Source organism: Pleurodeles waltl, chromosome 12, assembly GCF_031143425.1.
Source record: "Pleurodeles waltl isolate 20211129_DDA chromosome 12, aPleWal1.hap1.20221129, whole genome shotgun sequence".
In the NCBI taxonomy this organism is placed as follows: domain Eukaryota; kingdom Metazoa; phylum Chordata; class Amphibia; order Caudata; family Salamandridae; genus Pleurodeles; species Pleurodeles waltl.
The window spans coordinates 207,279,126-207,304,777 of NC_090451.1; the positions used below are offsets into that span (position 1 = coordinate 207,279,126).

Here is a 25,652-nt window from a genome sequence, read left to right on the forward strand (position 1 = left end):
AAGGTGTGTGTATGTGTATATATGCATATATATGGAAAATGTCACTTACCCAGTGTACATCTGTTTGTGGCATGTTCTGCTGCAGATTCACATGCTGTGCATAGGATTCCGACATCTAGTGTTGGGCTCAGAGTGTTACAAGATGTTTTTCTTCGAAGAAGTCTTTGAGTCACAAGATCGGGTGACTCCTCCTCTCCGGTTCCGTTGCGCATGGGCATCGACTCCATTGTTAAGATTGTTTTCCCGCAGAGGGGTAAAGGAAGGAGTGATAGAGTACATAGATCTAAAGTAAGAGATGTCCATGCAAATGTAAATGTATATACAACTGTAATAACTTAAACAACTACAGGCTTACAGGGAGCAGGGAGGGTGCATGTGAATCTGCAGCAGAACATGCCACGAACAGATGTACACTGGGTAAGTGACATTTTCCGTTCAATGGCATGTGTAGCTGCAGATACACATGCTGTGCATAGACTACAAGGCAGTTTGTCCTCCCAAAAAATAGCGGTGGCTATCCTGTAGGAGTTGAAGTTGTTTGCAACAACGTTTTTAAGACAGCTTGGCCCCACTGTGGCTTGTTGTTGTGACAATACGTCTACACAGTAGTGTTTAGTGAATGTATATGGTGTTGACCATGTAGCTGCTTTACATATTTCAGTCATTGGTAAATTCCCTAAGAAAGCCATTGTTGCACCTTTCTTTCTTGTAAAATGTGCTTTGGGAGTAACTAATAGCTGTCTTTTTGCTTTAATATAGCATGTTTGGATGCACCTTACAATCCATCTTGCTAAACCTTGTTTTGATATAGGATTACCTATATGTGGTTTTTGAAAAGCTACAAATAGTTGATTTGTTTTTCTAAATGGTTTGGTTCTGTCTATATAGTACATGAAAGCTCTTTTGATGTCTAATGTATGCAGAGCTCGTGCTGCCACAGAATCTGGCTGTGGGAAGAAGACTGGCAGTTCCACAGTTTGATTAATGTGAAATGGTGATATGACTTTTGGTAGAAACTTTGGATTTGTTCTTAGTACAACTTTATGTTTGTGTACTTAGACGAAAGGTTCTTTAAGAGTAAAGGCTTGGATTTCACTTACTCTTCTTAAAGAAGTAATTGCCACTAGGAAGTCAACTTTCCATGTTAAAAATTGCAGTTGACATGAGTGCATTGGCTTGAATGGTGGACCCATAAGTCTTGTAAGTACTATGTTTAGATTCCATAATGGAACTGGTTCTAGGTGGAATGATACGTTTTAAGCCTTCCATGAAAGTCTTAATGACGGGAACTCTGAATAAAATGGTATGCTGTATATTTTGTAAATATGCAGAAATTGCAGTAAGATGTATTTTTATTGAAGAGAATGCTAAGTTAGATTTTTGTAAATGAAGTAAATAACATACAATATCTTGTATTGATGCTGTAAGAGGGTCTATATTTTTAGATTGACAGTAATATATTTTCCATTTGTTTGAATAGCACTGTCTAGTAGTGGGTTTTCTTGCTTGTTTAATAACTTCCATACATTCTGATGGGAGTTATAAATATCCAAACTCTACGACCTCAGGAGCCAAATCACTAGATTGAGTGCCTTGGGATTTGGATGTCTGATCTGACCTTTGTTTTGTGTCAACAGATCTGGTCTGCATGGGAGTTTGGAATGTGGTACGACCGATAGGTCTAGTAATGTTGTGTACCACGGCTGACGTGCCCATGTTGGTGCTATGAGTATCATGTTGAGTGAGGTTTGACACAACTTGTTGACTAGAAATGGAAGGAGTGGGAGAGGGGAAAAAGCATACCCAAATATCCTTGACCAACTGATCCATAGAGCATTGCCCTTGGTTAGGGGTTGTGGGTGTCTGGATGCGAAGTTTTGGCGTTTTGTATTTGCTTGCTGCGAACAGATCTGTTTGGTGTTCCCGAATTTTGAAAGTACTGTTGAATTACTTGAGGATGAATCTCCCAATTGTGAGTTTGTTGGTGATTTCTGCCAGCTGATTGTCTATCCCTGGAATGTACTGTGCTAATAGATGAATTTGGTTGTGGATTGCCCATTTCCAATTTTTTGGGCTAAAAGGGACAGTTGAGAAGAATGTGTCCCTCCCTGTTTGTTGAGATAATACATGTTTGTCATGTTGCCTGTTTTGAAGAACAATCTTCTGTTTGAGAAGAGGTTGGACAGCTTTGAGTGCTAGAAAGATAGCTAATAACTCCAAGGAGTTCATGTGTAACTGTTTCTGTTTGACATCCCAATGCCCTTGAATGTTGAGATTGTTTAGGTGAGCTCCCCAAACAATCATTGATGCATCTGTTGTAATTATGGTCTGAGGCACAGCGTCTTGGGGAAGTGTCCAGCCCACTGGCCAAATACAGCCCTTGATACTCTCTCAAGGGCTCCACAATCTCCTCCTCCTCCACCAACTGCCTTTAATACTTTTCCTCCTCTAAGAGTCGCAAGGCTTTCTAGCGTGACCTCAGTCGAGCCTCCAACCTCGGCGTCGACACAATTTGCAGACGTTGAAGACACTGGCTTCAATACCTGACGTGGAGCAGGAGAGGAAGATTGACTCCGGCAGAATCCATCACTCGGATCCAGCGCCGGCACGGATCCTAATGACGCTGAGGATACTTGTGGCTCCACCATCAGCGCCGGGTGATGAAATTGGCGCCATAGATCTGGAAGGCGACGTCATGGGATTCACAGGGCCTGGAGGCGATGACTGGCCCTGGACCGACACCCTCAGCCGGACAGAATGGCATAAACGGCACCCCCTTGTACAGAGCAGGGGAGCCCAACGAAAATGCTAATGGACCCGTGGGACCAGCCGGTGCACCAGCAGGGGCCATCACATGGAACATAGAGAACATGGCATTAAAAAATGCCGCCAGATCCACTCCCGGAGCCGGGAAGGCAGGATACTGCTGGTGTTCCCGTTGCACCTGTGCTTGCTGAACATCGGACTCCTGAGCAGCAGGTGAAAATCGAGGACTGTACTCAAAGACAGACAGTGCCGGAGAAGCCTCAGGACTCTGGGGTTGAGGAGTCACCATCGAACTCACCTCCCACGTCGCACGGTGCAGACGAGATGGAGACCTCGATCGGCTCAGAGCCGAACGGCACCGAGAGTCATGACAGCACCGTTCCTTATGCTTCTTCGAAAAAGCATGGCAAGAGGATCTACGATGACTCCTATGACCCTTCTTCGCCTTGGTCAAAAAGAGCTTGGCCTCCCTTTCCTTTAACGCCTTTAGATACATGCTCTGGCAAGACACACACTCCTCGACATCATGCTCAGAGCTAAGGCACCAAAGACAATCGTCATGAGAGTCAGTGACTGACGTGTCCCCCGCACTCTCTGCATGGCTTGAAACCGGACTTCCTAGGGGGAGACATTGTAACTAGAAACAGCAACAAGATGAAACCTCCAACAGAAGCGAGACCTAGGAGAAAAACGTTAGCGTCAAAGGCACGGAAAAAAGGGAACTGACGTCAGCATGCCGGCAAGGATCTCTTATTGGGACGCTGACGTCAGACAGTCATGTGGAGCTGTGCAATTGTGACGTCCTCGTCGACATGGAGAGCTGGGAAGAAGATTTTCTGTCAGATGCTGGCGCAAGGGTGAATTCATAAGGTGAGGAATCCACAGGTAGTTGTATCCATCAGAAAAGACTTGTTCGAAGAAAAACAACTTGTAACACTCCAAGCCCAACACTAGATGTCGGAATCCTATGCACAACATATGTATTAGCAGCTACACATGCCATCGTACATATATATATTGATATATATAAATACATATATATATATATATCAATCAACGTTTCCACAGGAAGAGTGTTGCGTCTTTTGCTAATACCTTTGGCAAGTTTGACAAATCTTCACTCAACTTTACAAAAAGCAGTGGGAAGTGTCCCCAAAATGCTTTTTCCCCATAGGAAAGTGTCAGGAAAAAAAGGCTGAACAGAACTACACCAAATTTGGAAGGAAGCTATAACATTACTTAGAAAGCATACTTTTTGTGAATGTGTTACTCTGTTCAGCTGATAAAGAAATTAAAGGTAAAAATATAGTGATATCTGTATGGCTGTGACAGCATCAATCCAAAAGGTATTGCAAATTGAAAAGATATACCACTTTGACAGTTTCTTTTTAAAAACATTTTTTAGACACCATTGCATTTCCGTGGTACAAACCAATCTAATTGCCTGGCCGCAACATCAGCAGAAACATTTTACCCCCATTTCAGGCCTTGGTTCCAGAGTGTTAAAAAATATGTACAAGGGGGTAGGGGTACCCTGATCCTCTGGGCCTTGTGCCCCCGCAGCCAACCCTCCAAAAATAAAGAGTTTATGCAGCAGGACCCATCGAGGCCTTCTATGAGGACTAGAGGGTTTCCAGTGGGAACAATCGCAGCCCTCAGTGCAGCCCTCCCTGGAGGTCTTGGAAAGTGTTAATAAGTAAAACTTGCACTGTCCTGCTCTACCTACGAGTGCAAAAAAAATAAAAAATTGGAAAATATGGGATGGGTGTCTGACGTGGGAGGTGGGATGGGCCAGCAATGGGGCACAGTGCTTGGCCATACAACAAGCCTTGATGTCAACACTAACAGTAGGTGGCCAAAGGCTATGTGCAGTGGCCAGGGGTTGGGTGAACATCCAGCGCCATACTTGGCACAGTCAAAAGGTATGCTCAGTGATGGGAATTGTGACAGCAGAATCTAAACAAAAAACCCTGAAATTAACTGAAAAAATTTGACTTTATAGTTCGGTAAGGTACTCAATTTTGAACTTGCATTAAAAACCACTAGAGATTCACTGAAAAAAACGAAGTTTATTGTTATGTTTCAGCTCTGCTTTGTAATATAAAAAAACTATTGCTTAAATACAAACTCAAACTGGAATAAATGTCATTTAACTTGTAAAGAGTGATCTGATATGTAAGGTCATAAGAAGGGCCCAAGTTATAGTTATTTCAATACACGATAACTTGTGAATATTTTTGTTATTTAAAGGTCTATAAATGCTATAACGTCACTTTAACTATTGATATATATATATATATATATATATACACACACACAGATCCAAATGCTCGATACTGAAACTCAATCGCCCATGAGGGGTGGTGCGAGAACCGGCACGAGCAAGCCGGTAATCAATAAATCAAAAAACAAAGTTGAACAAATACTACTCGCACACATATAAAAAGCTAAAAATTTCAAAATTAGAGTTCTCCATTATATATTTTTTACATGCTTTATGGGTGTTCCTCTCTACAACTAAACACATACACATCCAACTTTGTGTTCCAAGTTCTGGTCGGTCCTTGGATATCTCTGGTCTTTCTTGCCCTTTACTTTCCCTTAAATGTATTTTAGATCACAACATTAGCACAGTGACTTTGTATTACTCCTGATATTCCTCCACCACCCTGATTGTGACCACTAACCCCTGCTTCATAGCTAGCTTTCTACCAGCATAGCCGGGATTCCTAAGAGTCCTGGTCAGTTGATTATACGTTCACTATACCCTTTTGGCCTTGGTACCAGGATTATGACATGAGTGCAAGCCATATGCAAAAACTAATGCTGTACACTAGACAAAACGTGTCTAACTTAAACAGAAAGACACAATGAAATGCAGTCAACTCCAGCCTGAGATGAAAACATACAGAATGTGAATCACCTAAAACAGAGTTCATCAGGGTGGTGTTTGACAGAACAGACTAAGAATAGAGACTCAAACACCAGAAAACACTGGATGGTGGTTATCACACCTCACAAAGGTGACCGCCAAGCTGATTAAAGGTTCAGGACAATGCAATTTCTAAATCCACAGTAAAGGAATAGGCTTTATAAACAAATGATGAAGGGACATATTCAACATGTACTGAAATTTAAATATCTGGTATGATTTGGTATGGTAGTGACGAACACTGCAGGTCAACATGCCACGCTTATAACTTCTCTGGATAAAAAAGGTAATATGAGTGACTAGATTTTCTTTGTTCACAAACAGAATTAGAAAAATGAATATGTCTGAAAGTATTCCACTTTGGCTGCATTGCTAATTTATTCACATCTTTAGAGCAAACACAGCAGTCCCTTAACAATAACAATATTTAGGTACAATAAAGAAAACCAATACGACATTAAAGGACATGTTTCATAGATATATCCTCTTAAAAGACAAGCAAGTTTGATTATATTACAGACTGATCACAAATACTGAACCAGGCTCCTGCCTGTTTTGCACTACAAACTAATGTCTCACCTGTGGAGCTTTCTTCACTCGATGTATAGGTGCCCTTGCCCAGCAACAGATTCACCATTGTTGGGGAATTAGCTACTTTCAATGGTGTCTCACCTCTCCTGTTACTTTGATGAGGGTTCCCTCCATATCGCAGCAACAATTTTACGACCTGTAATAAAAAATTAGCGGTTGAACTCCATTAGGAATGTTTGCAAATCTTGCCCCCACTTTGTGACAAGACTAGAAAACGGATGACAACAGTTTAACTGAAACCGTAAGGTGGATTGCTTGAACTTGATCCTAGTCATATACCTATTAAACTACTGCAAACCTCATTTCACGGCTCCAACAATAGAAATAAAAGGCTAGAAATGCACCAATGGTTATGGGCATTATCACTGAGATAGCAGGGCGCTAGAGAGCTTCACAACGTGCTATCCATTTAGTTAGCCTCAGTTCATTCTTTGGTTAACTTAGGTGAAGTATTTTACTGGTTTCGTATGGCAATCCTCAAATTTAACATATATACTCATAGATGACTGATTTCAAACTTGTTACCTTTAATTCTCCAACTCAGCATTTCCCAAGCAGGATGCTATGGAACCCTAGGGTTCCTTACACCACCATATAATTGGTTTTGTGACAATAATAAATGAAGCATTAAAAAGTGGAAAAGCCAGAAAGAATTCCAAAACCCCTTGATATGTTGCAAGAATCTTTGTGCGCTGCCAACAGTTTTTTTTTTAGGTCAGTTCACATTACGTTTTTTGTGTGTGCTCCTTATTATTGTGGAGCTGCCTCACCTACAGACCTGTGCTACCAAAGGCAAAGAAAAGTAGCACAATGAATGTTCTTAAAGGAAGAAGCATGGTTATAGAATGTGACCTGCAGATATCCTGCAGATATTCTGTAAATGTTTTTTGCCCACAAATTGTTAGGAGAAGGCTCTTTAACAGTGACTATCAGGCAAACAAGTTAGTAGATAAAACATCAGTTCCATGATCATGTCATCAGCAATCAACTGGCTTGTAATTGTTTTTATAAATAGAAGTTCTTCAGGATATGAAATGGTATTTTGGGGTTGTACCATTGGAAAGATGTTGGTAATGACTACTCCAGTGTGAGATCTTCATGAGCAGAGAATAGAATCAAAGTTTATTCACAAACATTGTCAGTCAGAAATCCAGTAACATTCCAAATAGTAGGTGAAAGCGAACAAGGTACAACTAATCTTCCAAAAAGATTTTACACTAAAGAACAACCTACTTTCGCATCTGCTCTATCAGAGGCAAGACATGCCTAATGAATATTTGCTGCTCTTCAATCCTCTTGAATGCAGACATGCATAAGAATAAAATAAGTGATCAGTTTTGTGCTAATGGAATGTCCTATGACGTTTCCCTGGCGTGGTCGGTGGTCTTTTTGATAGCACGCAGAAAAGCATGACAGAATCTACAAGTTTCGTCACTGTTTTGAAACAGGAAAACATGTTTGCACAGCTCTATAGCTGACCAAAGGCTGCTTCGAGGGAATAAAGTGCTCAAGGTGGATTAATAATTAGAGTAAACTAATCTTACATTTGCAAAACTCCCAAATCATGTTTAAAGGGAGTTCAGTGGGACAAATTAAGGGAAACTGTGCTGGGTTAATGAGAACGGAGACCTCACCCTTCTGCATGGTGTACCTGCCATTAACACTGCAAACAAGAATAAATAATACTCCTGTTCCTTCGCTCCACTCCCAAAGAACTTGAGCAAGGTCGAGCGAGACCATGTCACAGGTCAGAGGGAATTTTGTTCCTTCAAGGCTCACTTTGTGATTCGGGCAAACTCCTAGTGCAAAGGCAAGGGTATTTACAAAAGAGAGAATTACCTTTGACTGGAAGATAAAGGGTGCTGTTGTCATGCTAAACGAAGTCACTCATAGTGGCAGTATAAAAAAATATATGTGGGAGGTATGTGATGCTGCGAAAAAGAAGGTTTACAGCATGCTGTTTCGCAAACGAGGGAGTAATGGCTCTACATATCTGTTCAATATAACCTGATGAATTAGGCACCTCACCTTCTCCTGTGACACCAGGTGCACTTCAGTGACAATTTTAAGACCGCCAAATGAGGCATTCAAAGAGGAGGTTCGTGGAAACACAACTGGAGGGAAAGCCTTCTTGTCCGAGGTGAAGACGCATGTTTTGAAAACTTTGGGAGCACTGAACATTCAACCAGACCAGAAAAAGGCTCAGAAATCACAAACCACAGTGGGTTTATAGCAGGATGTGAAATGCGGGCTATCATGCTACTTGCCCACACTCAGATATCTCTTCAACAAGAAGATGTCCGAATAGAGTTTCCTGTGCTGTACTAAATATAGCTGAATAACAAAATTAGAGAGCGCGAAGAGAACTTGTTCGCCTTCCCTATCTTAATGAACGAGTTACTTACCTTTGGTAACAATTTAACTAATGGACACATTCTAGTTGCAGATTCTTTACCCTAGGAAAAGGACTGCAGGACTGAATGGGCAAAGTACACGTCCCCCCGGACCGGACTGTCCAGGCACTAGTGTTTAGTAAACATGTGCAAAGGCACCCATATTGCTGCCTGGCAGATGTCCAGGATTGGAACTCTGCGTGTTAACACAGTGGTCGCAGCTGTTGCTCTGGAAGAATGAGCCCGTAGACCCTCCGGGGGTTGCTTCTTTGTCAATGCATAGCACATTTGAATGTAGAGAACCACCAATCTGGAAATACAGGGAGTGCAGAATTATTAGGCAAATGAGTATTTTGACCACATCATCCTCTTTATGCATGTTGTCTTACTCCAAGCTGTATAGGCTCGAAAGCCTACTACCAATTAAGCATATTAGGTGATGTGCATCTCTGTAATGAGAAGGGGTGTGGTCTAATGACATCAACACCCTATATCAGGTGTGCATAATTATTAGGCAACTTCCTTTCCTTTGGCAAAATGGGTCAAAAGAAGGACTTGACAGGCTCAGAAAAGTCAAAAATAGTGAGATATCTTGCAGAGGGATGCAGCACTCTTAAAATTGCAAAGCTTCTGAAGCGTGATCATCGAACAATCAAGCGTTTCATTCAAAATAGTCAACAGGGTCGCAAGAAGCGTGTGGAAAAACCAAGGCGCAAAATAACTGCCCATGAACTGAGAAAAGTCAAGCGTGCAGCTGCCACGATGCCACTTGCCACCAGTTTGGCCATATTTCAGAGCTGCAACATCACTGGAGTGCCCAAAAGCACAAGGTGTGCAATACTCCGAGACATGGCCAAGGTAAGAAAGGCTGAAAGACGACCACCACTGAACAAGACACACAAGCTGAAACGTCAAGACTGGGCCAAGAAATATCTCAAGACTGATTTTTCTAAGGTTTTATGGACTGATGAAATGAGAGTGAGTCTTGATGGGCCAGATGGATAGGCCCGTGGCTGGATTGGTAAAGGGCAGAGAGCTCCAGTCCGACTCAGACGACAGCAAGGTGGAGGTGGAGTACTGGTTTGGGCTGGTATCATCAAAGATGAGCTTGTGGGGCCTTTTCGGGTTGAGGATGGAGTCAAGCTCAACTCCCAGTCCTACTGCCAGTTCCTGGAAGACACCTTCTTCAAGCAGTGGTACAGGAAGAAGTCTGCATCCTTCAAGAAAAACATGATTTTCATGCAGGACAATGCTCCATCACACGCGTCCAAGTACTCCACAGCGTGGCTGGCAAGAAAGGGTATAAAAGAAGGAAATCTAATGACATGGCCTCCTTGTTCACCTGATCTGAACCCCATTGAGAACCTGTGGTCCATCATCAAATGTGAGATTTACAAGGAGGGAAAACAGTACACCTCTCTGAACAGTGTCTGGGAGGCTGTGGTTGCTGCTGCACGCAATGTTGATGGTGAACAGATCAAAACACTGACAGAATCCATGGATGGCAGGCTTTTGAGTGTCCTTGCAAAGAAAGGTGGCTATATTGGTCACTGATTTGTTTTTGTTTTGTTTTTGAATGTCAGAAATGTATATTTGTGAATGTTGAGATGTTATATTGGTTTCACTGGTAATAATAAATAATTGAAATGGGTATATATATTTTTTTGTTAAGTTGCCTAATAATTATGCACAGTAATAGTCACCTGCACACACAGATATCCCCCTAACATAGCTAAAACTAAAAACAAACTAAAAACTACTTCCAAAAATATTCAGCTTTGATATTAATGAGTTTTTTGGGTTCATTGAGAACATGGTTGTTGTTCAATAATAAAATTAATCCTCAAAAATACAACTTGCCTAATAATTCTGCACTCCCTGTAGTTCTCTTCTGCACTGCCCACCTTTTTTCACACCTACATAGCTCACGAAAAGTTGATTGCTTACTCGGAACTCTTTTGCACGATCAAGATAGAATGCCAACTCTCCTTTTGGGTCCAGGCGGTGGAGTCTCTCCTCTTCCTTAGAAGGATGTGGGGGTGCGTAAAAATTAGGCAAGGTGATTGATTGGCCTACATGAAAGGACTTGACCACTTTAGGCAGAAAATAAGCCCTATTGTACAAGTTACTTACCTTCGGTAACAAAATATCTGGTAGAGACATATTCTAGTTGCAGATTCCTTACCTTAGAATTTTCCCCCAGGCGTCAGACTGGATCCGGAGATTTTTCTTCGCGCAATACCCTTGCAAGTCGGTAGGTGGCGTCGATCGACTCCGCAGGCGTCGTGATGACGTCGGGAGTAGTACATAGACGCCGCCCTCGTGCAGTGACGTCAGTTTCTTTTAACAACGTTCCATGCCAGAGCCGCTAAGAACACAGAGATTTGTGCGCCAGAGCTAAGGACCTGAAAGGGGGGAATCCCTGTCCCTAGAAATCAGTTCACATGCGGGGAGGATGGGTGGGTGGTAAGGAATCTGCATCTAGAATATGTCTCTACCACATATTTTGTTACCAAAGGTAAGTAACTTATACATCTGATAGAGACTTCTAGTTGCAGATTCCTTACCTTAGAATAGATACCCAAGCAATGCCATCCTCTGTGGTGGGCGGCGGACTAAGATCATACTAGAAAGTCCTGCAGGACCCAACGATCAAAGTAGCCGTCCCGACAGACCCGACTATCCAGACAGTAGTGCTTAGCAAACGTGTTCAGGGATGCCAACGTAGCTGCCTGACAGATATCCAGGACAGGAACTCCGCCGTGCAATCGCAGTGGATGCAGCAGTGGCCCTGGTAGAATGAGCCCGCAAGCCGTCAGGAGGTTGCTTTTTAGCCAAAGCATAGCACATTTTGATGCAAAGAAGCACCCATCGAGAGATGGTACGCTTCTGCACCGCCTTCCCTTTCTTCGCACCCACATAGCCAACAAAGAGTTGATCGTCCACCCGGGAGTCTTTAGTACGATTGAGATAGAACGCCAATGCTTTTTTTGGGCCCAGATGGTGGAGTTTCTCCTCCTCATGGGAAGGATGTGGGGGTGCGTAGAAGGTAGGCAATGTGATGGACTGGCCTACATGAAATGGTGTAACCACCTTAGGAAGGAAGGACGCTCTAGTGCGTAACACCACTTTGTCAGGGTGCACAGACAAGTAATGGAGGCTTTGAAGAAAGGGCCTGAAGCTCACTCACCCTGCGAGCAGAGGTGATAGCGATGAGAAAAACTGTTTTAAATGTGAGGAGCCGCAAGGGACAATTATGCATTGGCTCAAAGGGGGTACACATCAAGTAAGTACAATATTAAGATCCCACTGAGGCATGATGAAGGGAGTGGGAGGAAATAAGTGGGTGAGCCCCTTCAAGAACCTACTCACAAGAGGCGATTTAAAGAGTGAGGGCTGATCAGGAAGCCTAAGAAAGGCGGAAATGGCAGACAGATACCCCTTAAGGGTGCCCAATGCAGAGCCCTGCTGGGCTAAAGAAAGAATGAACAGAAGAACCTCTGAAAGAAGGGCAGAAAGGGGGTCAGATTTGTTGGTGCACCATGCCACAAATTTATTCCGACAGGCGTATACAGTTTTAGTCGATGGGTACCTGGCTGCAAGATAACATTGCAGACTTCGGGTGGAAGGGCAAATGCCGTCAACTGTTGCAGCTCAATCTCCACGCATGAAGGCGGAGGTTGGACAGGTTCAGGTGGAGGACAGTCCCCTGCGACAGGAGATCCGCCTGAAAAGGCAGTCTGAGTGGAGGATCGATGGACATGCTCAATAGCTCTGGATACCACACTCTTCGAGCCCAGTCCGGAGCCACCAAGATGACTTGGGCCCGGTCGTTCTTGATTTTCTTGAGAACTCTGGGCAGAAGATGGATAGGCGGGAATGCGTAAAGGAGGCCGGAGTTCCACCCGAGACGAAAAGCATCTCTGAGCGAGTGCTGCCTTGGAAACTCCAACGTGTCAAATAGCTGACCTTGCGCGTTCTCTGCGGAGGTGAACAGATCTAACCAAGGCTCCCCCCACATGAGAAAGAGACCTTGTGCCACCTCTGGATGGAGACTCCATTTGTGATCGACAGTGCGTCGGCGGCTGAGTTCGCCGGCTCTGGCGTTGAGAGCCCGCCAGATGTTGAACCATCAGGGTAATGCCCTGATGTTCCAGTCATGTCCAGAGACGTAGTGCCTCCTGACAAAGGGTCCAGGACCCTACCCCGCCTTGTTTGTTGGAGTACCACATGGCAGTAGTGTTGTCCGTGAACACCTGCACTACTTTCCCTTTGAGAGAGGGAAGGAATGCTTTCAACGCAAGTCTGATCGCTCGGAGCTCCAGCATATTTATGTGGAGTCCCGACTCCGCTGGAGACCAGAGGCCTCTGATCTCTGCCTCTCCCATGTGGCTGCCCCAACCCAGAAGCAACGCATCTGTCACTATAGAGCGATCTGGTTGGGGAAGGGAGAGGGATCTGCCATTGACCCAATTGGGATTCGAAAGCCACCACTGCAGGTCTTTTACAGTCCCCTCCGAGATCTGGACCATGTCGGAGAGATTCCCCTGATGCTGCGCCCACTGGAACTTCAAGTCCCACTGCAGAGCCCGCATATGCCACCTGGCATGTGCTACTAGCAGGATGCAGGAGGCCAAGAGGCCCAGAAGCCTCAGAGTGTCTCTCACCGAAACCCAAGACCAAGGCTGAAAGATCGGAATCATAGCCTGAATGTCTTGGACTCACTTTTTGGGAGGATAATCCCGAAACAGCACTGTGTCCGGAACTGCTCCGATGAAAGGTAGCTTCTGAGAGGGAGTCAGGTGTGACTTCGGCACGTTGATAGTGAACCCCAGCTGGTGCAGGAGGTCCGCCGTAGTCTGAAGGTGGGAGACCACTGTCCGGGGCGAAGGCGCCTTCAACAGCCAGTCTAGGTAGAGGAAGACTGAGACCCCTAACCTGCACAGATGAGCTGCAACCACCGCCATCACTTTTGTGAACACCCGAGGGGCACTGGTGAGGCCGAAAGGGAGCACTGTAAACAAAGTCCTCATGACCTACCACGAATCGTAGGTAAAATTTGTGGGCAGGCAGGATAGGGGTGTGGAAATAAGCATCCTGCAAGTCCAACGCTACCATCCAGTCTCCTGGGTCCAAGGCAGACAGAACCTGAGCCAGGGTGAGCATTTTAAACTTCTTCTTGAAGTAGTTTAGGTCCCGAAGATCTAGGATAGGGCGCAGAAAGTTGTGGGAATAACAACCACGACCTACTTCTGGCACAGGGACCCGTTCTATAGCTCCATTGGCCAAAAAAGCTGCGATTTCCTGGCGGAGAAGCACCAAATGATTCTCCAAAAGGTGATGGAAGGATGGTAGCATGTGCAGTGGTGCAGATTCAAAAGGGAGGGAGTCGCCCTTCCGAATTATTTGCAAAACCCACCGCTCCGTGGTTATATGTTCCCAGTGGGGCAGGTGATGGCAGATTCTGCCACCAACTGGGCGGGAGTGAGGGGACGGACTAGGAAGGTTTGGACGCTGCTGCAGGGCAGAGGTGAACAGGACAGACCTCTGGTTCCCTGTCCCACGGCCACGTGGGATTCTGCGCCCCTAGCCACGCATAGGCTGTCCAGGGTTCATAGCCCGGTGCCTAGGTTGAGGACGCGACAGGGCGCCCCTTCCGTGGCCACGAAAAGCGGACTGTGGTGGGCATGTGGCTGAAGAAAGGCTAAGGAACCGAGCCGTAGCCCGGGAATCCTTGAACCTCTCCAAGGTCGAGTCCGCTTTGTCTCCGAAGAGACGGGTGCCATCAAAGGGCATGTCCATGAGTGACTGTTGGACATCCCCCGAGAAGCCAGAAGTATGTAACCAGGCATGGTGCCGTAAGGCCACTGTCATTGCAACTGTTCTGCCCAGAGAGTCGGTCGTATCCAGCCCACAGCGATCGTGAACTTTGCCGCGTCTCTCCCATCTTTGACTGATTGGGAGACGATAGCACGGGCCTCCTACTGTATCTGCGGCAGGACTTGCACAACCGTATCCCACAGTGAGTGGGACTAATGGCCCAAAAGGCATGCGGTGTTCACGGACCACAGCGCTAGGCTGGAGGAAGAAAACAACTTCATACCAAATTGTTCTAGCCTTTTGGATTCTCTATCCCGGGGTGCAGAAGGGAACGCGCCAGAACAAGAGGACGCCTGGATTACAAGACTCCCCAGGCTGAAGCACCTCCGTCAGAAGATTAGACCTGATTTCAACAGTAGGTAGCTCAAGGCCAAGGATCTCAGCCGCCCTACTAACCACTATACTATAGGTAGCTCCCTCTGCCGTAGCCACGGTAGGAGGAGACAGCATGCCAGCGTCATGAGAAGTATCCAGACCACTGGCTTCACCCAAGTCCTGTGCCCAGTCCACAGTAGGGTCTTCCTGGTATTCATAAGGGTCCAGGGACCCCTCCAATTCCTCCCCTTATTCGTACCCATAGGAAAATGAGTCAGAATCCGACATCGGGCGAATAGGGCCCACGGAAGCCGATGGGGGTGTTGGCCGACGTCGCTCCAACGTAGAGGCGTCGGGAATGAGAATTGGGTTGACGTTGATAGTGGGCACTACCGACGTCGGGAGTGTCGATAAACAACCTGGCGCCGGAGAAGGTCTCAATTGTGCGACTGGCGTCGGTTGGGATCCACGCATGGATCCGGAGGTGACATCAGTAGCTGGGGCCAAAGCCGCCGGCGCAGAACCCGAAGGCCCCTCAGCCAAACCCCTTGGGCCCAAAGGCACAGTATCGGGGTCGGCACGCCCAAAGATGAGGCGTATGGCCTCGTATAACTGAGTTGGATGGGGGTCGCTCCGGCTCCAGGAAACTCAGGGAAGCGCAGAGTCGACCCAGACGTAGGCTCCGAGGACGGAGGCCCAGTGCGTGGGCGCTCGTCCCGCGTCCGCCGAGCGACGGGGTGAAGTCGGAGAGCGATGGGACTTTGACTTCTTCCTCTTCTTACCTTGACCCGAGGACTTCGAAGAAGACGAGTGGTGATGGCTCCGCGACCTATCCCGAGACATTCCTCTCGAGCAAGATCAGGACCTACGCAGAGTCGAGTGCTGGGCCGCCATCAGCTTTAGGGACCTCTCCCTCAAAGCCTTCGGATGCATTGCCCGACACTCAGAGCACGACTTTGTGTCGTAGTCGCGCTCAAGGCACCACAGCCAAACACGATGAGGATCTGTCACCGACATCATGCGGTGGCAGTCCTCGCACAGCTTTAACCCGGTCTTCGGGGACATCCTCGACGCACCAAGTGTTGCACCAAAAAAGTTAAACAAAAAGGTCAAATTAGGCCAAAAAATAGCCACGAGTAGCTCTCTCGGATCAGCGCGTGGCGCGGAAAGAAAAGAACTGACGTCACTGCATGAGGGCGGCGTCTATGTACTATTCCCGACGTCATCACGGCGACCACGACGCCTATGGAGTCGACCGACGCCACCTACCGACACGCCAGGGTATTGCTCTAAGAAACATCTCCAGATCCAGTCTGACGCATGGGGGAAAATTCTAAGGTAAGGAATCTGCAACTAGAAGTCTCTATCAGATACGAAGCACCATCTTGTCAGGATGGATAGAGATGAAAGGAGGCTTCGAAGAAAGAGCTTGCAGCTTACTCACTCTGCGGGCAGATGTGATAGCTACGAGGAAGATTGTTTTTAAAGTAAGTAGGGGAAGTGGACCGTTGTGAAGCAGATCAAAAGCAGCACACAGACAGCTAAGAACTAAGCTCAAATCTCACTTATGAATGGGGCAGGAGGAAAGAGATGAGAAAACCCCTTAAGAAATCTTCCAACAATGGGAGATTTAAATAAAGAGGGTTGATCAGGTATTCGGAGGAAAGTCAAGATGGCAGACAACCCTTGAGGGTGCCCAGAGCAGAGCCCTGCTGGGACAAAGGAACCTCAAAGTGGAGCGGAGAGGGGGGTCAACAGAATGGTCAGTAAACCATGCCAAAAATGTGCTCCATCTACAGGTGTATACTGTATTGGTGGAAGGACAACTGGCTGCCAAGTTAACATTGCAGACTTCAGGCAGAAGGTCAAAAGCAGTCAATTGTCGCCGCGCAATCTCCAAGCAAGAAGGCAGAGACTGGACAGGTTCTGGTGGAGAACCATCCCCTGCTGCTGCAACAGAAGATCCTCCCGAAGGGTCAGTCTGTTTGAAGGATTGATGGCCATGCTCAAAGGCTCAGGATACCATATTCTTCATGCCGGATCAGGAGCCACAAGAATGACTTGGGCCCGGTCGTTCTTGCACTTCTTGAGAACTCCGGGCAGAAGTATTATTGGCAGGAAGGAGTAAAGGAGGCCTGAGTTCCACTCAAGACGAAAAGCATGGCCGAGCAAGTGCTGCCTTGGAAACTCCAATGCACACAACAGCTGACATTGTGCGATCTCTGCGGAGGCAAACAGATCTAACAAAGGCTCTCCCCTCTGCTGAAACAGACCTCTCGCCACCTCCGGATGTCATATTATAGAAGACAAGGTCTTGACTATACCAATCACTATCAGGACAATCAGACATATCATAGGCTCAGCGTGCACTCTAAACACCTCATTTAGATTGCAGAAGCCAAAAAGTCAATCTCTAAAAAAGAAAGAGGCGGAATTCCTCTTTAGCATTAATCTAGAAACTCTGTATTTCTATGTTACTAAAGATCCATAAGAACAGGAACCACCACCCCCTCCGTTGGGACACCCAATAGTGTCAGGGATAGGTTCTTTTTAGGAACCACTGCCCCCCTTTTGTGAAGTCTAAACCCTTGGTACAATGTACATCCACATACCTAAAAGACACAAAAGACCTTTAAGTCTATTAAAAGACAGAGTATGACCCAAAGAAGACTATACTACTGAGTTTGGATATTGAAAGCCTCTATACAAGCCTCCCACAGGATCACATTAACAGTCTTACAAGAGGCCATAGAACAAGGGTAGTGGGAGTACAACACACCCAAAGATTTTATCCTAAAATGTGGCTGCTTAGTACTAACAAAGAAGTTCTATGAATTCAAGGGCACACGCTAATCGCAAACTTTCAGAACATGAGTGGCAGCACATTTGCCCCTAGTGTGGCAAGTCTGTATGTATTTAGTTTTGAGACCAAACATATACTACACAATAACACCACATATAGGAAGAACGTTTGTGCTGTGGAGGCGGTACATTGATGATATCCTGATTATTTGGGAGGAGGACAATACTCCCATCACCCCTTTTCTCACATGAATTAATGACTGCGGCATCTACCTTAGGTTCACCCACATTATGGACATAGAATCCACCACATTCTTAAACATGATCATCTTTGCTGAACAGGGGAAGCTATACATTGAAACATCACAAGCCAACTGATAGCACTTACTAAGGTTTGACAGCTTCCACCCTAGCACCCTGAAGGAAAATGTCCTTTATGGGCAATTTCTTAGATTGAGGAAAAACTGCAGCAAATTTCAGATTTCACAATTCAGGCCAATACCCTCACGGAGAAGTTACCGGCTCGAGGCTACCCCGAAAGGAAAATCCAAACAATCTGCAAACCAAAAGGGCAAAAAATAACAAAACAGAGGCACCACTAGAGAATTTGACCCGTAATGACAACTATTGCTCTCACCTGTGTAACAACTTTCAATATAATTTCTGACCAGGTGAAGGTGATTATTGAACAATGGCTGATATTACACACAGGCAAACTGAGATAGGAAAAATCCCTGTTTTCCTTCTAAGAAGCGAACAGCCTGAAGCACAGTCCAGTGTCAAACTGCTCCAGAAAAAGTTCTACACACTCCATTGGGCCAGTGACCCCTTAATCTAATTTCAAGCTCTTTAAAGGGAAAAATTACCCTACATTTAATGCACCTAGACTATGACTGGCTCAATGTGCCCTTTACACACCCCATTGGGACAGTCACCATATTTGAATTTCAAGTTCATAACAGACAATGCACATTTTATTACAGATAACAGGTCTTGACTGCACCACGTCATATGACTGCAATCAGTCTAAATGTACACTTTATACAGACTCAGTGTAAAACCTCAATCACCCTCATGAGCTATTGTCACTGAGAGTCCCCATCTAGGAGATTTCCTAAATTCTCCCTGTTTTTTTCTTTTACACTGTTTATGTTCTGTTGAGTCTGTGCCACAGAATGATCTAAGACACACTCCCCTTTGGGGAGTGACGAGGAATTGAGGAGGTGTGAATGAAACACACCATTAACAAAAATCAGACACCCATGGACTACGTCCCAAAGGCGCCAGATTCAGTGTCAATTACAGAAGTACAAGCGTGGAAATTTCACACAAGTACGTTTTTTTCACTTTGAATGCACTTCTAATATATTAGAAATGGAGCGTATTTTAAAATAAATTGCTTTATACCACAAGCTTAAAAAAAAAAAGAAAAAAAGCATTTTGCAATGCAATAGGTCTCACATTTGTGCGAGTTATAGCTATTGGCATTGCAAATGACAATGTCTTTTACCTATGTGTTATGGTTTGGAGTGTAGTAGATGTATGCCAGGTGCCACAGCAACCCTCCGAGGCCTGTCGCAGCAGGAGAGGGGATGCAAGGCCACCATCTCGTTAGTGTTTTTGCCTTATTCCTACAGACTGGCTGTGATACCCTAGAGATGCAACACTTTCTAGTGTGTTTATCTAAACTTTTAGAGCACCAAACAAGCCACAGAGGCACCTTTGTGGTATTTAACCCAGAGAATGAGGAGGTCAAGAGTTAGGAGCTAAGAAAAGGGGGTAGCCATATATTTCTGTGTGTTAAAGTTTTAATCGAATTATTCCTCTACAATGGTAATACCAGCCTAACTTTTAAAAACATTGACTGTATACAAAGAGAACAGCAGAAGAGGCAAGTTAACTGCACTTGATTTATAGCAATTTTGTGAAGAATGGCACCTGCTTTGCAGCGCTATGAAATGGCAGAACCTGTATTATCAAACTATATATTTAAAAAAAAAAAAAAGTTATTCCCAGACTACCCCAATACGCACCAGACAACAAACTCTAGGGGAGAGGATGTGGCATAAGGGCCAGAGCTATCGACTTTGGAGCTGGGGAACAGAGTTCGAGTCTCTGCGCCAGCTCAACATCCTGTGATTCTGAGCAAATCACAGAATTTTCCCTTGCTACCAAAAATGAATGTGTTCTTGTGTAACGTAACCAGTGCTCATGTAAAGCGCTGTTATACCTCTGTATTGAGTTCACGTTAGCTGAACTATTTGAAGAGGCTCAATTTACATCCAAAGGCTAGACGTTTTCTGATATCAAGCTTGAGGACATTAAGTGCTTGGTTCTTGAGTCAGGACTCCTTTTCCATCATTTTGTAGACAACACCTTTCACTATCTTCTTGCCTAGTACTAACCTATGTGCTTGGTTGGTTACCCTCCGGAGGTTATCAAGAGCACGTGCAATCGCCTAGAGTTAAACTCTACTCGAGTCAGTTGGTTAATGCACCCACAGCAGAGGCCTTGACTGAACAAGAATGTCACAGATTACAATCCTGACATAGCTTTTTCACCTCTTCATCTCTGCAAGGTCAATGCAAATGAATTATAGTGATTTTGTTAAGAATGGCAGCTGCTTTGCAGCACTAGTCAATGACAGAAATTGTATTACCAAGCGCTATATAAGAAAAAGTGAGTTATTCCCATTTGCCCCAACACACACCAGATAAAGAACCCTAGGAAAGAAAGATGTGGTGTAAGGGCCAGAGCTGCCCACTTTGGAGCTGGATAACAAGGTTTGAGTCTCAGTGCCAGCACAACATCCTGTGATTATGGGCAAATCGCTTAATCTCCCCTCTCTAACAATTATGAATTTGTTCTTGTGCAATGCAACATAGGCGGCATACTACTCTGGAAGAATTGAGGCAGCAGCTAACTCCCCTAAAGAGATATTCAATGCCTTAAAAGACCTTATTAACCCCATTGAGGAGGCAGAAAGTAGGGACTTCCCTCAGCAACATGTAGAGGATCTGGCAACCTTCTTTTTAAGCAAAATTCAGAATATTTATGAAGCTTTCCCCACTTTCCAAACTAAAGATCAGGAGACGAGGTATCAGGAGGTGCAGGAGGATATCCTACTAACAAACTTTACTCCCACTAGTCTGGATGTAGTGGTAAAATCACTGAACTCAACAAAATCAGGTTCCCCGTTGGATCCTGCACCCCCCCCCAGATCTTAGCTATGGGACTACCAGTCTTAGGCCCATTAATTACCAAACTTATTAATACCTCATTAGTCTCTGGTATGGTACCAGACTCATGGAAACAGGCGATTGTTAAGCCTCTTCTAAAGAAATCCAATCTAGATTCGAGGCTACTGAATAATTATAGACCTGTCTCACTGCTGCCTCTAATGGCTAAACTTACGGAGAAGCAGGTACACCTTCAGCTGTCTAAGCTGTTGGAAGAAGGAAAACTCCTACATCCCACTCAGATGGGTTTCAGGCCTAAGCATGGAACAGAAACCGCACTGATTGCCATCACAGAGGAAGCAAAAAAAAGGATGGACAAAGGAATTGAAACCGCGATCATCCTTTTGGATTTGAGCGCGGCATTCGATACAGTTGATCTAAACATCCTCATAGCTAGATTGCGGGGATGTGGAATCGTTGGCACCGCACTAGAATGGATCCGCTCATTTGTACATGGTAGATCCTTTCAGGTGCTGGATAGATCTTACATCTCTAAGCGTACCTTCAGTACTTGTGGTGTCCCTCAGGGGTTGGCCTTGAGCCCGCTTCTTTTTAATGTCTATATGCGGCCTCTGGCAGGGATCGTGGAACCATTTGGACTAAATCTGGTCTCGTATGCAGACGACACCCAGTTGGTTGTCTCTTTCTCTAAAGCTCACCCAGATATGGGTACGGCACTAGGGCCTTGCCTGAAAGCAGTGGCTACCTGGAAGTCGGGAAGCAAACTGAAGCTTAACGACGAAAAAACTGAGGTGCTGTTCTTTGGGAGAAAGATGCCCATAGTTAATTCCAGCCTACTAGACGGAGCCCCCACCCTACCTCCTCCTAAAAGCCTTATCAAAAGCTTGGGCATCTGGCTGGATCCCTTATTATCAATGGCTCAACATGCCAACAGAGTAGCAGGCACTTCATTTGCCCTGCTCAGGACATTGAGGAAGGTTTTAACGCTATTACCGTTTCTGGCTAGAAGACTGGTTATTCAGGCGCTGATAGGCTCTCGGATTGATTATGGCAATGCCCTGTTTATAGGATCACCTAAATATGTTATCCAAAGACTGCAAAGGGTACAGAATGCTGCTGCACGCTTGCTTCTAAACATCCCCAAGCAACACTCTAAACGAGCAGGAATCGTGTCCTTACACTGGCTCCCTGTAGAGGAGAGAATTCAGTTCAAGGCCCTGTGCCATGTTCACAGAGCCATCTTCAACAAGGGTCCTGAAATGCTTAAAACACTGGCTCAGGTCTATACTCCAACTAGGCCACTTAGATCCTCATCAGCCAACTTGATCATAGTACCGTCGGTGAAGAAAGCAAGATGGGGAGGAAGATCACTGGCATATCAAGGTGCTTTGCTCTGGAATAGCCTGCCTCTCAATATAAGATCTAACTCTCAAGAGACTTCCTTTAGGAAGGACTTGAAGACCTGGCTATTTAAAATCTAAACTCCTCTACGAACATAAATAGCTCACTTCCGCTATGGCAATACAAGCGCTACGAGGCCTTCGGGCAGTTAGGCGCTATATAAATAAGTATAACATAACAAGTATAACATAACAAAGCTGTACAATAACTTTGTGTTGAGTTTGCACTACATAAAATTGCCAAAAATGTAAAATAAATTAAAAAAAAAGACCTCACAGACATCGCAAAGAAACAGCAAGATGCCTTAAACCAACTAAGACGAAGAAACAACATACCACGAGTGTGAAGCGGCAAGGCCAAAGAAAAAAATAGTGGCATTGACACAAAGCTATTCGGTCAATTGTGCAATAATCCATGTAACAGTAGGTCGCCAAGACGGTAACAAAACAGCCTCAAGGCAGGACTAGAAAAGTATTTACCAACAACGACGAGGGATTTTTGAAAGGCAGGAACGAATGAAAGTGATGTGTGTGGTTAAAGTCCACAGAATAGATTACACGTTGAGAAGAGCAGAGATTTTGCGCTGGTATGCTCGACCTAAAAACACACAATGCATGCCCTTTGACATCACGCTGCAATACAGGCCGATATTAGCAGTGTAACACAACTCACAGCACGATATTTAATGAGGCGGATTGATCAGGATTGCTCACTGGGTATTTCCCAATGTAAGACAGAGATTCCAGCATGTGTGGGTCATACTGCATGGCTTATGCACGTCGCATAGGCAGTGCACCTACGTTCTACATTATCTATTGCTACCATGTAATCATAATATCTCTCTCATTTTGTACTAACAGAAAATTCCCAAGAAGTGATACGGTTTATTGCAAGTTACGATTCAGTTCACAGCTGCATGTCTCAGTGCGCACGTGGCACCATTCCTGTAAAAAAACATACTGATCCAGTGGGCACTTGCTAGAAATGGCTTAAACATGTAGACCAAAATTAAGGATGTGCAAGATCATTCACTTCTCATAAAACATCCACCACTGTTTTTACAACTTGCCCAGGGTTACAATTATTAACGCATACCTTCATTGGCTGTCGACCTTAAGACAATTTCAAAATCATCTTTTCTCACGAGTTTCCCAAATACAAACCCGTTCCACGGTAACTCAGGCGTCTTAGCACACCCAGATACATTAGCAATCTTGGGTGGGAAAAATATGATGAAGCAAGTCTCGAACTACTGTTGGTGGGTGAGGGTTCTTTTAGAAATCCTTGGGGTTTCCCCGTCTCAGAGGAAGTGACATCTCGGGAGTAAGTTTACTGTGGTAGCAAGCTCTTTTTAACTGTTTGACTGTACTAAATACAGCCTCACTGTGGTGCAAACTTCATTTTGGTATTGTTCCTCAGAAGTCATTCCACACCACTACTAGGATAAAACAATCACTATTTTGTGCAACAGGAGTCCATTCATCGTTGGGCTATCTCTGCTATGTTTATCAATGAACATATGTTGGAGAACTAGATGAGCTCAAATATACAGAAGTATTCTTGTTCTGAGCTTATTTTCGGACTTTAATTGGTAAGCTACACATTTGCACATTCAAAGAAACATCACTCTTATTGCCAGTAAGTGAAAATGGCAGATGTGTGAAATAAAGGTCAAAATCATGTGCCTTTACGTAGAACAAAGAACGAATCACTGATGTCTTCATCTCTCATTAAATAAAAACAATGATCACAGTTAAAGTACATTAACTTTACCAATAAAGATTTAGTTTCATGAGCAAAGTGATTCAGACAGGAGCTGGTATAGAAGAGTAAGAAAAATGGAGATAAGAATTAGTAAACAGGAAGATGACACACCACTAGCCTGGAATGTAGTAGAAGTAGAACAGAGGTTTCATGCAATGGCTCAGGAAATGGTCAGCCCCAAGAAATATAACCATACAGTCAACCTACTTGTAATCTGATCAGGAATGAGGGTGCAAAGTCATTTTCTGAATTCATGGAGTGAGGGTCTCCAGAATTACAAAAGTTTAGGTGGGAAGGGAATTTAAATTAAAAGACCCTAATGCTTTTGCATGCGAGACGTAACAGAAGACTTCTCAAAGCCCTTACGTGAAAAGATTTTTTGGAAAGGAGGTAAAATAGTGAATATGCAATAAGAGACAGTCACCATAAAAAAATAATGTTATAGAATTTCACATTTGTCTTTGTGGGATCGTGAAGACTGAAAGCTTTTCCAAATAAGAAAGCATTTTAAAGATCCTTATGTTGTGGCAAAAGCACTGGAAGAGCTTTCACACAATAAAATGGACAGGATGTTGTAGAAAGTTTTTTAAAGACATCATTCAGCTGGAATTATAATTTTTCCGAATTTGAAAAATCAACATGCTAGTCCGTTTTAATCCTGCTGGGTTTCTCAATTTTCTCTTTGTATACTAAATCCATCAAACACTTCTTTAATTCCTTACTTCTTCTATAAACTAAACTGCTTCTGTATGTGAATTAGTGCATGTTGGTAGGAGAGAAAGTAAAATTGAAATAACATTGACTGAACACAAAATTAACATCAGAACCAACAATAAATCATCAGTAGCAGTCCATTTCAATTTTCAGAGACACAAATTTGGCAATTACGATTCACCACATTGGAAGCTGTCAAACAACAGAATGACTGACAACAAGAAGGAACTGTTTAGGAGGGAGATTTTTTTGGGATTAAAAAAAAAAAAAGACGACTCAATGGGGCCTAAGGGGCTAAATGATCATCTGGAAGATGCATGTTATTTGTAACGCTTTGCAGTGTATATATAAAACAATGGTGTTCAGATCTTAGCAAGTAGACAACATCAGGGTTAGCCAACAACTAAGATGATGCAAGGAAGGGTACTACATGGTTATATATGCAGAAGTGGTTATTTCCTAAGGACCAGTTTGGTTAGTGTCATTCACAAAAAGTATGCCACTAAGTTTTTATGGGTAGGACCTCTTCAAATACTATCAAGGGGCATTCATACAAGAACATAAACTGACAGTTTCAACTTTTTAACATGACGGGTGAAAAACCACAAGGTTAGTCTCATTTGGATTACCATGAATTTCTTCTCATTCAGATTCCAATATGGTGGATCGTTTCACACACAAAATGCAGACAGGAGCAGGACATAGCGTTTTAGCCCAGTATGATGCTGGATTCATTTTTTTAATCTGCAGATGCATTTTTACATTTTTTCGCGATATTTTATTAGGCTGTAGTCGACTAATTTGACAGGTTGTTATAGAAAGCACACCATTGGCATACAGTGTTCAAGCTTTTACGGGCAGGACAATTCTGACTACCACATATAAGCAATTACA

General features: G+C 44.3%; 1 protein-coding gene across 2 annotated transcripts in view; it reads right to left on the reverse strand.

Moving 5' to 3' along the window:
- ANKRD11 (ankyrin repeat domain containing 11) overlaps positions 1 to 25,652 on the reverse strand; it is a 1,021,414-nt gene that overhangs the window by 110,971 nt on the left and 884,791 nt on the right. For both annotated transcript variants that reach the window (XM_069216659.1, XM_069216660.1), the window contains exon 9: positions 6,278 to 6,425. In XM_069216659.1, coding sequence (XP_069072760.1) covers positions 6,278 to 6,425 — 148 coding nt within the window. The remainder of the gene's footprint in view (positions 1 to 6,277; positions 6,426 to 25,652) is intronic.